At 37.1% G+C, this 14762-nt stretch overlaps 1 protein-coding gene across 1 annotated transcript; it reads right to left on the reverse strand.

Annotated features, from left to right (window-relative positions):
* Nucleotides 1-2905: 2905 nt before the first annotated feature.
* LOC135684171 (uncharacterized) lies at nucleotides 2906-11346 on the reverse strand. Its single transcript, XM_065199605.2, has 10 exons — nucleotides 11200-11346; nucleotides 9172-9233; nucleotides 8839-8915; nucleotides 7950-8044; nucleotides 7482-7537; nucleotides 6818-6988; nucleotides 5435-5659; nucleotides 4694-4846; nucleotides 3355-3454; nucleotides 2906-3095 (listed from the first exon to the last, which is right to left on the reverse strand). Coding segments are annotated over exons 1-9 (906 nt in total). The 5' UTR covers nucleotides 11202-11346; the 3' UTR covers nucleotides 2906-3095; nucleotides 3355-3389.
* Between the last annotated feature and the right edge of the window lie 3416 nt (nucleotides 11347-14762).

Consider the following 14762-nt stretch of genomic DNA (forward strand, 5'->3'; position numbering starts at 1 on the left):
ACATTTTTTTTAAAAACCCCAAAATGGGGGTCATAGTAGATTGAAATGCTTAAATTTTCCAAAATTATATTTAAATTGGGGGTGTTTAAATAGCAATTTTACATGAAAAGCATAATTAGGGGGGTGTTAATAAATGGAAATGGATATGCAAAATTTCTGAAAAATGGAGTTTACCCCCCCCCCCCTACAATTAGGAACTTGAGAGTACAGAAAAATAGTATGTACATTAACCCCTAATATCAGAGAATTGTGAATTTAGCAAAAAAGGTAAGAATCTTCAATCTTTTCCCTTATTCGAATCATTTCAAAATCCGCGGGTGATATTCCCCCATCGGTTTTTTAAATTTTATTGATTTCTTATCAGCCAATTTGTGTCAATATGTAAGAAGCTGAAAATAAGATACATACATACATAGCTGTCAGTCAATGTTGCCAGGTGCGTGAAACCTATTGCTCTTCGTGATAAGTTCTATCGTTTCAATTGTACTTTCCGCTGTTTCTCGTTTTTCAAATGCATGAGACTTACAATTGACACCCTCTAAATCTGTTTATATAGAAAATTCATTTGCTATCTCAACTGCCCATTTTCAGATTTTGCTATTTTTAACAAATTTCAGCCTCCGTTCAGAACTGGAGATAGCGAATGTCAACTGTATGTTGAAGTTATTTAAGTTCTTTAAGAAATGCATTTATAAAGGAAACATAGCGACAGATACATAACATGCAAGAATGGGTACAAATAGACATTTTTGAGATTCAACTTCTATTTAGTGAGTCAACGTTATTTCCATTTCAACATTATTTCACTTCGGTCCTTATTACCCTGTAAACAGCATTCCTTGACATGTGACCATATAACGTCGACCCTAAAAGGTCCTTAAGGATCATTTTGTCAAATCATATATTATTGGGTATTTATCTTCACTTTCCAATAAAAGAGCTCTGCTCTTCTATTATTATATCATAGCGATATATTTTGGAGCACAAAATCATTTCTTCTCCTCTCAAACGGTCAAGAAAATAATTTAATCTCTTCTTTGCTTTCATTCATGGAGAGAAAGGACAGAGCATGAGGGAAACCTCCTATTGTTTAGCTGACTATTCTTGCATGTTCTCCCAAAAAAATGCTTCAAAACGGAAACAAGATAAAGCATGTACATATGGCGAAAAAGTTATTGTTGTCGGTGGCAGCTAAAGTATTTTTCCAAAGCAGCGCTGGTTGGGACCGGACTGGACCGATTCTGTCCCCTGTCATTTTTCGGTGATTAGCCCTTCCTAGAAAATGCGCCCACTATATGCCTTACTTTACTGCAATACAGCATGGTACCAGCAGAATTGGGACCAGCTTTGGGTGTGATAGACAGAAATACTAAGCAGATGGCTAGATCGGGACCGACTTTATTGCTATCAACTTTCAACTGGGACCGGATGGGGAAATTATTGGGGGGGGGGTGACACCCCCACACCCCCTCATTTGCGCCCCTGATTCTGTGTATTATTTTGAGAAAATTTGCGTCCGGCAAGTGTGTAGAATTCCCTCGTTCCGTTGAGAAATTGCCAGATTTCCGCAATCTACGACAAATTTCCCTAAAATTCTTTTCTTCCGCAAACACTGATGAAATCTTCATTTGGAGAAAAAAGGCAAGGGTCAACCCGTGCCTTGCAGACAAATATTCTTGCTGGTAATAACTGCGGGTATGAATGCAGAACACGGGAAAAGGTGAACCACGTTGAAGTATATATATTTGTCTCAGGATTTTCCAATTTCCAAGTCCGGGTTTTCCGTTTTTCATAACTATTTTCCGGGTTTTGGGTCCTAGGTACTCTCAAAACACCCTCTTTTTCATGTGCGCACTTCTCAAATCAAAAATTTGCAATTTTTGGGATTATACGTTATCTCTTTATCTGGTAAAGAAGGGCATAAAGGGAATATTACAGCCCCAGCATCAAGCTGTAGTTTTGTGCAGCCACTTTGAATTTGCACTGAATATGGCAGTGTTTTTTGACACTTAGTAACAAAAATTACTAAGATGGAGGGTGTCAATGAAAAAAGTTGAAAAACTGTCAGAATTGAAATCTTCATCTTTAAATTAGTTTATAATGGAAAAATCATGTTGTTTGGACCGTTCGGTCGCAAGTTACTTTGTTTTGAATATTTAGATATTTCTTTGGATTTGACTGGAATTTGCTGCTGCAGTGAAAAAATTTCACTAGAGTCAGCCCGGGCTGAGTGGGCCCGAGTTAAGTCAGCCCGGGCTAAGTGGGCCCCGGTTGAGTCAGCCCAGGCTGAGTGGGCCCGGGTTGAGTCAGCACGGGCTGAGTGGGCCCGGGTTGAGTCAGCACGGGCTGAGTGGGCCCGGGTTGAGTCAGCCCGGGCTGAGTGGGCCCGGGTTGAGTCAGCTCGGGCTGAGTAGGCCCAGGTTGAGTCAGCCCGGGCTGAGTGGGTGCGGGTTGAGTCAGCCCGGGCTGAGCGTGCTCGAGTTAAGTCAGCCGGGGGGTGAGTGGGCCCGGTTTAAGTCAGCCCAGGCTGAATGGGTATTATCATACTTTATCTTATTCACACACTTAATGATTTTGCATCGATAGAATTTGCGATATAAGATGAATATATTCAGCACAATGCTAGAAATATGACATTCCCGTGCAAAGTTCATTTTCAGTCAATTTTAGAAGAACAGGGTAGGCCTTGTGTTGATAAAATTGAAGAAGAAAGTTACTCCCCCACCCCTGTAGCTTTCCTTAGTATCACACCCGTTTACAATCACGTTTCAGTTAAAAGGTATCCTTAGGGCTTTTCAAATTGAAAGTGAATTCGTGACATAGAAAATCAAATGATTCAGAAGGAAGGCTCGATTTATTTTACTTGACATTACTCGTGCAGGTAAGAGGCAAGAGAGCGTGCAAATTCTTGCAATCATTTGATAATCTAAACTTCAATTTCTGAAATAAATAAATCATGAACTCTGTGCATGTAATTTGCTACTTTGCTTAAGATGCTAATTTGAACCAAATATTGTCCCCTTTTGCAATATCTTTTCTAAGGAAGCTCTGTTTATAATAAACGAAGTCTACTCTTCACATTGCTTTCATCTAACCTAGAAGAGAGAATTCGTAGCAATTTTAATTAATGCTCTATCTATTTGGCAGTGAGATTTACCGGGTCCGCAATAATGGGTCCGTTATGGCAGTGAGATTTACATGATATGTATAAAAAACGCAAAGCAAAAGAGTATAAATAGACCTTATTTAGAAATAGTGACAATCTCTCTAGTTAGCTTTGTTAAAAGAAAATAACTTTTCATAGACTAATTGACTAAAAAATGTTACAATAACTAGATTTTAAAGCGAGCTGACCTTTGGTGAAAATGCACTCTAGTATTTGTGAACCATTAGGCTGGGAGAACAAACTTTTCACGTTTGACGGGGTTTGACCACGGTTTTGCTGTGCTAGGTTCTGCATATAAGAAAGAATCAGTATTGATAAAATTCACAGCGATTCGTGCAAAAATACATGTAATAACAGTAAAAGCAAGAAAATAGAAAGACACAAAGGATACTGCTGTTTTTTGCTCTTGGCCCCATTCAGTCTACATACATAGCATTTTCTTCCCAACATACTCTCGTCTCCTTTTTTAACATTGTTTGCGTTTCGTTCTTTCCTTTTTGATCCACTCCACTCTGCTTCTTGCTACATTAGAAGGTTTCCTACGAAGCTTTTCCTGGGTTTCACCTTATAACTGATCCAGCTTTCAATCTGGCAATCCACAAGGCAAGTATTTTGTCAGAAGTCAACAATTTCATTTATGAACAATTTCATTTCATTTACCCAAGAAATCGAGCATGCAAAGATTTCTATCATTGAGACAAAACGATCAAAATACAAAACCCTGTCTAGATGAGAAGCTCTGTACAAGTCTCTTGGTTCAGAAACCATGGATATTTTCAAGACCATTATTCATGCTTTTTCGGGAGATAAATCATCCAGACCATGCACTAGCCCCCGTTTCGGGGTCATGGCACGCCCGTATTATCGCCTGAAACCCTGGGCGGGAAGTTCAAGAGTCGTGTAGTCACCACTGATCTCAAAAAAGACTGGATCGAGCTACTCAAGCCCAGCGTTGATTCCACATTGCAGAGTCCATGTTAGGACCTTGCTGTATTGCTTGGGATTAAAAAGAATGCATGTTGGTTTTAGTTCAATTTGCTTTTTCATTACAAAATCCAAAATTAGCATTGAAACAAAATTTTGTGATTTTCGAATTGCTTCCCGTGGTAATTAGTTTATGTAAGAGGGAATCCACTGTTCACTAACACTAATTTTCCTAGGTCTGTTCCTAGATTATTTAAGAATTCGATGATTCATGCACAGTCAAAAGCGCAGCACTGTGTGCGCACCGTTTTTACCAACTGCAGCCCTAAGCTTTGTGCGCTAGAAGTCCCAACATGAAGAGATTCGAACAATTCCTCGTGCCGATGTAGGAGAACAATAGGCAATGATATAGGTTGTTCGATCCAGTCTTTCTTTGAGATCAAACAACTGTGCGATTACTGTTACTAATGCGCATGTGTCATGACCCTGCGAAATTAAGACGGTACTGTTTCGAAATAAAATACTGAAGGTTTCGTCCCCCGAATAAATGTTGCATGTGAGAATGGGGGCATTTTGATGGCATCTATTTTTCTTGAGCCTTACCAGTTGTTAACGTGTAAACGCTATTTGCATGGTCCATTCCAACGCAATCGTACGAATTGTAAGGACATTTGAAGAAATCTTTTGCAAGGCATCTTTCCGAATTTCCGTCTTTAGCGTAATTTATGCTAGATTCATCTCCAGTCCAGCATTCACCTTAAAGAAATTGTTTGAATAGGAAGATTACATTCAAGAATAAAGGAATTCAAAACAATTTGGGCATCACATAGGGTGACCATTTTGGCACACGTTTGTCACTGTAGTGAGAAGATCAAATGCATGGTGATTTTGTACAGCCTACTTTATTAACGTTGAACAAAAAGCAGAAAATTTACTCGAAAAAGCAATTTAAGAGCACGATGAAACTGGACGACTGGCTATTTTCTACTGTATTGTCGTATGCACTTGTAGGGAGGGGCCTTAAAATCAGCATGCATTTTCATTAGATGTTATTTAAAGGACAGTGCCATTCCTATCATACGCTTGTTTGACTATCTGTAAGATTAAGAAAGTTTTATTCACAAGTTTCATACGACTGAAGAAGAATAAAGCCAAAAACGAATATCTAGCCCATTCCTCAACGTTATAAAGAATTGATGAAAGAAAACCAGGGGCTGCATTCACATAAACAAGGGGTTTTATTTACATTCCCAATGACGCTTGAGCTTACTACGTTACGTCAAGGAATGCAAAAGAATAGAATAGTATTATTTTGTGCCTGTCCAAATAAATGGCAAAACACACCGTAAAATTGCAGTGAAAATGTTTTGCGTCCAAGCTCTTTGGCCTTCTTGGCACATCGGCAAATCATCTGGGGTGAGTAGGTGTTCCAGTTTTTCCAATCAATCAAATGCTTGTTCCAGTTTGAGATAGTGTAGTCACGTTCGTTCATGACGTAGTCTGGAAGTGGTCTTGGCACAGCTTGCTTGTCTTTAAAACACCCAACAGGTTCGTAGTAAGTGTCGCAGCCTGAGCGAAATTAAGATTTTTTTATCTCAAGGTAATGGCAGCAAAAAAATATCCATACAAGTATGAATTAGTTGTACGGGCTAGAATTCCTTACACATCTTGAATCAGAGAATACTTTTTATAACAACACATCTTTTAAGTTCACCAAGGTTGGATTCGCCAATAATTATAACAATGTAAGGGCATGACTAGCCTCTGATGAAAAATTAGAAGAAATAAAGCGATGTTCTTTTACAAATTTTTCTAACGTTAACAAAACAGAGCAGAATCTATCAGCTAATGAAAAATTCCGCGAAATATATCATGCAAAACTGTTATTTTTGTTTTGAAAAAACATTATAATGTATAGTTGAAGAAAAATAATTTGTGAAACAAGAACAACATGAAGAGAACTCAAAAAAATAAGAACATTGAGCCTTTGGAGAAATCATCTAGTTTAAAAGATGAAAGTGTACATCTTTCTCCAATCCCAAAAACTTTTCGATTTAGAATCCTAGCAGGTTATGGAGGCCAGTTAGTAGCGTTGATAATTGGCTTTTCATTTAAGAGATAGCGTGAGAATAACAAACGTTAAGAAAATATTACTAGGTAACATGGTAATGTTTACTAGTAAAGTCAGCAAGTCTTGGAACTTCAATAGTATTTTGTCATTCGCATAAGCTGTTTCACACTCCCCTTGAAACAATGTTAGCTTATTCTCTACAGAAATAAAATATTCAAACGCAACCTGCAATTTTGAAAAAATTGATAAGCTTGAAAATGGATGCATTTCTAATATTGTTTGGGGGAAGGGGGCAACTCAGCTATTTCTATAGTCGTGAAATGAAATATCTCGAGAATTGACTGAAACTGCTCAGGTGTTCAAAGTACGTTTTGCAAGCAGTGTAGCTGACACAAGGAACATTTTGCAAGCAGTGTAGCTGACACAAGGGACACGATATCCCTTTTTTGAACAAAGTTTTGGTCATAAATTATCCCTCGTTCAAATTTTTTGATTATTTTAGATTTTAAACAATAGTTGCAACAAATAAACTGATGCACTAAATTCCCTTAAAAGACTAAATTATTTATCATTGAGACGGTAGATAAAAATTTCCTAAGTTGTATCAAGGCTCACGAACTCAATCAAACAGAAAATAAAATTCAATGCGCCCGTACCTGTAGGTGCCACTTTATATACGAAGTTTGTTAGTGTTTCACCCGAACAAGCAATGTCTGTTTCATTTGCACATTTACCCCATCTCTCGCGAATTCCATCATGAACGCAGTTTTTGGACTTTCCATGCTTAGCATAATCCAAGTGACCTCTCATGCTGCCCCAGCATTCCCCTGGAGAAAACATAAAATTGACCCGTAAAAAAGCATTAATTCATTTATTTGCTAGTTTATAGCCAATATGTTTTAAAATGTTTGCTTTTTCAAAGCCATTTTCAAGTTTTGTACCAACAAAGAACTGTTCACATCAATTTATTATCAAACTGAAAAAAATTAGCTGATTTGAATTGAAAAAAGTTGCACCTTTAGGCAAAACTAAGGATTCCAGTATCAAAGAGTTTGAAACAAATAGGCAGATAGTGACGCAAATGCCATTTATCTTCAAAATCATCCGAGAAGTGCACTTATGGAAGCTTCTTTTTAAATCATTACACAACAATCCCAATTAAATTTTCCTTTACATCATTAGGGTCTTAAACTGTCCTGTCAATAATCTTTGCAATGCAAAGCATTTAGGATTAAAGCAAAATAAGTTAAAACCAGTACTGTTTCTATTCGACCTGTTCGAAAGACGAGGCTTTATCTAACTGGTACGCTCGCTATTTACCATAAAACTGAATTCCCATGACTCTAAATCCTTTCTTAAATGCAACTTTAGCACAGCTAAAAAGGAAGTATGAGGTAATTTATAGTTCATAAAGCAAACTGTATTAAAAAGATATAATTTTAACGGCTATACTGATAATGGTGATAATAGCGATTAGCATGAATATAATGTTGTGGTGTTAACAAAAATTTCAAAATACTCTGGGTATTTAAAAGCCAATACCTTTTATATAGCAGAAACAGCCCCCTTTTGTTATCTTTAAGTACATCTTCAAACTTTCTGCAATTTTCCTTTCATAAAAAATTACAAAATACCTATCAATTTCTATTCATTTTTTATAGCGATTGCTTTGCGGAACAGATTTCAATGAAAGTAAAATACTCCCTCATATCCGATTGGCCCGTCATTGGAAGTAGATATTCACTGAAATATTTGAACAACTTGAAGAAGTTATGAGAAAAAACTTACTCGCAGATAAATTTTGGTAGGTAGTCTTTCCAATTTCCCCAAGAAATCGAGTATCCCGCATAAATGTCACGAGAGCTGTCTCTGGCATTCAAGATCTAGAACATTTTCAAGACATTTCAAAATCCAGACTAAAATATCTTGAAGAATAAGAAATGTAAGAGAGAAAAAAGTAAAAGAAACAGAAAATTACTCTGTTTGCGAGCATGCACTGCTTTATCGCTACCCGTGTTCGCTTATTGATGTTCCTCAAAGGGGGTAAGTAATACCCAGCTCCCCCTCAGGAATCATAAACTGGCTTTTCACTGGACAGATATCGCATTATTTACTGCTAACTCAGCAAAAATGATGGTCTGCACAGATTGAATTGCAATGAGTGTGGGTGAAATATTTGACAATTTTATCCAATTAAAAAACCCCCAAAGTCTCAAATCTCTCTAACAAACAGGTCTTCCTCTCGTTTTCCATATTTAATTTCTGTTCACTACAACTTTCACAATCACCTCTTTCCCAAGCGTTCGTTTTGTTACCCTCCGTACCAGAGCCACATCAATTCGAGCGCAGGAAATAGAGGATATGAGTGGACGCTCCTCCTCTTCTCAGCTAGACGCTCCTCCGCTTCTCAACTTGGTTCCCTATCTAAGCATTTGAACTTCTGTGGCTCTGGTAACCAGACTATCATTGTGCATACATCGCAGTGTTCATGTGCGCAACAAGTATCATCATGCAAAAACGAGCTTTGCGGTTCGCAAGTACCTTCTAAAACGACTCGGTGGCCCTGGGTATATGACGGCTAATAATGTCTTTAAATGTCTTTAAATGTCAAATGTCTTTAAAGATAAAGGACCTATTTCATGGTTTCCCTTGAAAAAGGCGTCTGGATAGTGAATACCTCGGTTGTTAAAGCTCTGTCGTGATAAAGGTCCTCGTAACATCCAACTGGCTCCATCTTGATTGGGCAGGAATCAACTGAAGGAGAGAAAAATGTAACTTCTTTTGGACGATGAAACGAATCCAAGCAAATCCAGGATTAATTTATAGCAATCTAATCCCACTAATGGCAAACAAAAACACAGAAAAAATTGTTTCTTTAAAAATCTTGGAATCTATTTTATACATTATTATGTGTGCTCGCAATAACGCACAAATAGCATAAGAAAGGCTACAAAATACTGTCATTTGATCGATACAATACAAATTTCAACCTAACTAAAACAAAACTTACGTGGGTGTGAACATTCTCCGATGTACACTTTGAGCAAAAGCAAGAGAAAGAGAACCAATGCCCTGGAAGGAATTCAAACTTATAAAGTTTGATATGATATTTCATATTGATATTTTGTAATGCAATACAGTGGAATCCCGATATAATGAACCCCGGAAATAACGAACTTCCTGGTATAACGAACTATATGTCTGGTCCATTGGATTTGGCCTAACAAAATCCTTATAAATTCTCTTGGTATAACGAACCCCGGAAATAGCGAACTCTCGTTATTACGAACCAATCTTTAGGTCCCTTCATCATAGTTACTCTCGATATAACAAATTTTTCATAAATGTTTCATCTGCTTTTTTTATTCATTTTTGTTGTTCATTTATCACTTCCTCTTGGGGGAAAATCATTTTTGTAATCAACAAAACATGCCGATGATATATTTTGAGCAATGGCTGATAGACTCAGTGCACGAGATGAAAGTTTGATTGCGTCAGAAAATACAGCAAATGAGTACCTTGACACTAACGAATACCTTCTTACATATGTGACATTGGCAATGAGCGACGACAAAAACTTATTGAGAGACCCAGATTGAGAAACAGAAAGAAAAGAATGTGAAGCAATCGAAGACATCATTCAGGCACCAACTAAAAGTGAAGTGATATCAGCTTTGCCAATCTTATGGTCCCAAATTATAAAAGGAAAATTAAGATTTTCATTTTCAATGACCAGCCAGTTGTATTATTTGAATTCAGATTGGTTTTTTTGGAGTTCAAATGTGCACAGATGTTGTAGATAGCCTAAACAAGCCTACAGCAGATTTTTTTGCCGTGAACTGCGAAAGGACCCAACAAAAAATTTATCTCTCGGCAGGCTGCGTTTACACGGGGCCGGCCGAATATTTGGTCGGTCAAATATTTGGTCACATAGGCCTTGCGTTTACACGGGGCCGGCTAAACGACCTCAAATTAGGTCACTTAGACGTGCAAATATTCGGCCACCTAGGAAAGCGTCCTTCTTGAAACTTGGCCGGCCGAATTCGCGAGCGGCCTCGTGTAAACGGTTATGGCCGGCCAAATATTTGCACGGTACCAAAAGGAGGGTGTCGATGCGTGTTACGGAGGCAAACACAAAATGGGAAATTGAAAATTTGGGGCTGAAATTAATGTATTGTTTTTGGTTAGAGTCACTGGTTAGATTTTGCGTTTGTAGCTTGTGCTTTTCTGAAAATATGAACGACTTTCGTCGAAAGACTCATTTTGAAATTAAAAAATAAAAAGCATAGCAAACATCGCAAATTTCCAATCATTGATAGCAGTTATGTCAGCCATCCTCTTTAAACAGAATTTTGTGAAGAGAGCACACGAGAACAGAGAATGAGAGAAGTTGTTTTGTTAGTTCTTTGTTCACAATGATTTTTGGATTCAAGTTTTTGACACATTGCTCAAGTCATAAGAATTAGGTCATTTGAGCGGCCCCGTGTAAACGCAACGCCTAAGTGACCTCATTTGTGGCCGGCTTCAAAAGCAGGCCAAATTTTTGGCAGACCAAATATTCGGCCGGCCCCGTGTAAACGCAGCCTTAAAGAACTCCCGATATAAGGAACTATTTTCTGGTTCCCTTCAGAGTTCGCTATATCGGGATTCCACAGTATGTTATATAGATTAATACCCGGCAGCAGACACATTCAATTTGTCCAAAAAATAAGAACAACATAAGAAACAAAGCAAGCTGAAATTTAACTAAACTCTAGAAAAAACCAGAAAAAAATCAAAAATGAAAGAAAAGCAACAGAAAGAAAGAAAGCGATAAGCAAAGTAGCATCTATTACTTTATCAAGAACATGTTATGTTCCGACACTAATAAGCACAGGAAAGTTCCTTTGTAAAATAAGAAATAAAATAAGAAACAGGCTTAGTCTATGCGAAAGAATTAGAAGCACAAGGCTAAAACTGGAGCCAAGTGTTCTGATAAAAAGCGTGTACCTGAATTGAACAACAAAGTCTTTATACAAATGTCTTAAAATGTACTTACATGTTGCTGAAAATCTTTTCTTAAGCACCAGCAGAACTTGAAGGTCCTTCCCAATGTGTATCATTAGCAATGATTGTCTCTCTTTTATACATCTCGGCTGACAATTGACAGCTCTATATTGATTGAACTGCCATCCGGTAGGGACTTCCCTCTACAGCAGCTGCTTTAGCAAGTTCGGCATAACGGTATGAATAGCCGATCGCAAGCAATGAACGCATGCAGACAATGCAATAGAAATAAAAAACAAATACTTCTTGATTCATCACAGTAAAATCAACGACAACTTTCATGATTCGAAACCTAAAAAGATAACTTTAACAGTTTTTTTCAAATGTGGCTCAAAGAATTGTCTTTTTTCTGAGGTTGTTGATAAGGAAATGTCTCGGTTTGCTCAGAGGAGCTATCTATACAGTCAGATGTCTAGGATAAAGCATGCAAATGTTATAAATAGGTTTATCCCTTTTCATGTCAAACAGATACCCTTAAACCTTGAAAACAACTGATTCACCTGCTTTGCATAAATATTATCGTAAAATTTCGCCGAAGATGGCATCCCGATTGCACATTTTAACCTCCTTATTTCCTAATTTTCTGCTATGTTGAAATGGATTTTGCGCTGGGCATTGAATCTCTAACATTATTAATAAATTGATTATAGAACTGTTAAACTCCATTTAACAGAAATGTTTTGATCTTTTGCATGCATAGAGAAGGCGAAGGTAGTATCGCATAAATATAAGAGCTTTGAATGTTCTTGGTGTTAATAGGAAGCTTTGCAGAGTCTGCTCATTACAGAAATTAATATTTAAATAATTGCACGGGCGAAACATTGAAAACCCCTAAGAAAAATGCAAAACGGTTCGATTCAATCTGATTAGTAAATCAAGCAAGATTATATAGGTGTGTTCTATCTTTGACTCTTCAACTACAATCCCGGACAACAAGAGTTGAGACTTATCACGGAAAGCTGACTTTTTTCCTCTTTACTTAGAAAGTAACACCCCCTCCCCCGATTAAATATTGATTGAATAATTTTAAAGGAGAAAGATAATAGAACTACAAGTCCAACATTGATTTTGGGGGAAAGCTGGGGACTCGAATCTACAGGGGCAACATAAGTAGAAAATTGCAAAAAATTGCGTCTCAACAATTTGGTTAAAGCCCCAGAGGGGTAATTCCGTTAGGGCCTGACAGGGAGGTCAAGTCGACTTGAAGGTCTTATCAAATGGCTACCAAATGGCCCAGTTTTGATGATAACATTACCATTTGGTGGCGGGGGGGGATTTAAAGTATTTGCTATAGTGTAGGGGGAGCTTTTAATCAGCAGCTTTGTTTAGTTTGCGATTTAATATATAAAATTAACAAGATCGTATCTTTCCTGATTTAACAACAGTCAATGGCGAAGAAACTTTTTAAAGGAGGACCAGGCGAGCACAAAGAAATGATTGCTACCAAGGGCATAATTCCGGTTCATCTCCTGCCATTTGAGGGTTATTGTTAAAAAAGACTACCATTTAGGGGTAATTTTTAGCACTTTTGCTTTGGCCCTCTTTGACCCTGACCGGACTCCCCTGTTGGGAGTGCCCCCTCCGGTTTTCTTGTCATCTCATCTTTGCAAACGTCCTAAAGGGGGTCGATTTGTAAGTTTTTAAAAGCGAGAGGTTGTCATATGTCATTCACAGAATACCAGTCTTTAAACAAGGAAAACACTGGTTAAACGACTTTTGAGAAAAGTTTCTTAGTACATGAGTTGTGACACTTTTTCCTTTTTGACCTCCAACCACAACATGCAACAATTTTTATAATGCACTTTATACTCATTCATTGCATTCAGTAGGAGTAGGGCTTCTTCGATATTCTACAACGGAATATATGAAACTTAAATATTTGACTCTTTCGCATGCATGCACACTAATGAATGAGGGTAAGGCGCATCATGCTACTGAGATAGCTTTTCTGGGGCCTGGAGCAAAAAGAGAGATGCGACTCGTGGTTACGTCACCAAAACTGTGATTTTTATTCTTGTTGTATTGTTGGGAGCTTTGTTAAAACTATCTCGGTTCTTTTTAAACTAGGGGAATCTGTTTTTCCTTGCCACTTTTTACTACAGGCTTGATCCTCAGATCGAATAAGTATGATTTGGGTTTCTGGCAGATCTGCACAATTTAAAGGCATATTGCCATATCTTGAAGAGCACATTTCATAGGCAGAAACATTCTAAATTGCCTAATTATTCCTGGTATCTTAGCTGGCAAACCCCTTGCAGACTCGAAATATTAACGAGGCCCTGACTAATGAACTATTTTGCTTATTCCAGATTATGCTTTCCATACAGCATCCCTCATTGGATAAATTCTATATAACTTCATTCATTGGCAAAATTCATGAAATTTGCTTTTTCTTGAAATTTGCTTCCCATGATATTTGCTTTTTCTTGAAAGAGCTCTACTGATAAAAGATTCAACATTTTCTCATCATTAAATATTCAAAACTAATGAAATGGTTTCGGTGATCAAATATTTTTGAAAGTCTAAATAAACAAATCGCTGTCAGATTCACAATCTCGCGCAATAACAAAAAAATTTCATTTATCACGTGAGGTTTCGTTCAACTCTCGCGCATCTTGTTGACCTATTGATTTTGTTTACTTTTAAGCTGAAAGGGTTTTACTGGAAATATTGTTAATATGCCTTATAGATCTGTAGTTATGTTTTCTTAGCGCCAAACAACGACATACCTCAAGTCAAAATGTGAATACTGACAGCTGATGTTTGTCTAAAAGAAATCGCTTAATTGAAATTTGAAAAACCTCGTGTTTAGTAAAGGGAATTAGGAGTTAAATTCCAATTGGTTAGACTATACAAAAGACCTATTATTACGGAGCCAAACTGCCCCTCGATATTTTTGTAAAAATGGTTTGGATTTGTTTTTATCTTTCAAGCCAGTTAAAATATATCATACCAGCATAAACTCTTGGTATTTCAATCTAACCAAGAACATTAGCTCTAACACTTTCAAACTAGGTGTAAGACATCATAATGACTGATGCAAGGAACCCGATTTACAAACATGATCAGGCAATTGGCATCAGGAGTTTGGGGAGGGGGTGTATTTTGCCAAGTAAACTCTTTCATAAGGAAAGATTTTTTAAATAATATCTAGACTTTTATAAGAAATTGATCTAACTGAAACTGACCCCCTTGAAAAACTAGCTTTTGCTGAAATAACAAATTTCATTAATGGATATACACGTTAGTAATTTTTAACATCAAGCCTCGGGAAGTGTGGAACGTTTTGCCCCCTTTAAAAATTACGGGAAATATCTTTTAAACTGATGAAAATAATTTACATGTAGAAATACAAGCACTGTTTAATTGAAGAAACTATTCTTCAATCTTTACAAAATTCAAACCTATTTAAATCGTTACTTTTAATAAAATATTGATTTAAGGACTTTAGTTTCATATAAAATTTGATAAAGGCCCGAAACAACAAAAACACTCAGTCGAGAGTGTTCTGTTATATACCTGGGAAATTGTTTGTATACCCGAACATTGTATAAA

Source organism: Rhopilema esculentum, unplaced genomic scaffold (genome assembly GCF_057945365.1).
Source record: "Rhopilema esculentum isolate cy_ngs unplaced genomic scaffold, ASM5794536v1 HiC_scaffold_37, whole genome shotgun sequence".
In the NCBI taxonomy this organism is placed as follows: domain Eukaryota; kingdom Metazoa; phylum Cnidaria; class Scyphozoa; order Rhizostomeae; family Rhizostomatidae; genus Rhopilema; species Rhopilema esculentum.

Bases quoted from the DNA above. Each gene is read 5' to 3' on its own strand.
- LOC135684171 (XM_065199605.2), bottom strand. The intron at 4,847-5,434 runs GTGTGTTTTGCC...AATTTCTTTAAG, and splicing joins ATTTTCACTGCAATTTTACG to GTGAATGCTGGACTGGAGAT. The intron at 3,455-4,693 runs GTAAGGCTCAAG...TCTTATATGCAG, and splicing joins CGTTTACACGTTAACAACTG to AACCTAGCACAGCAAAACCG.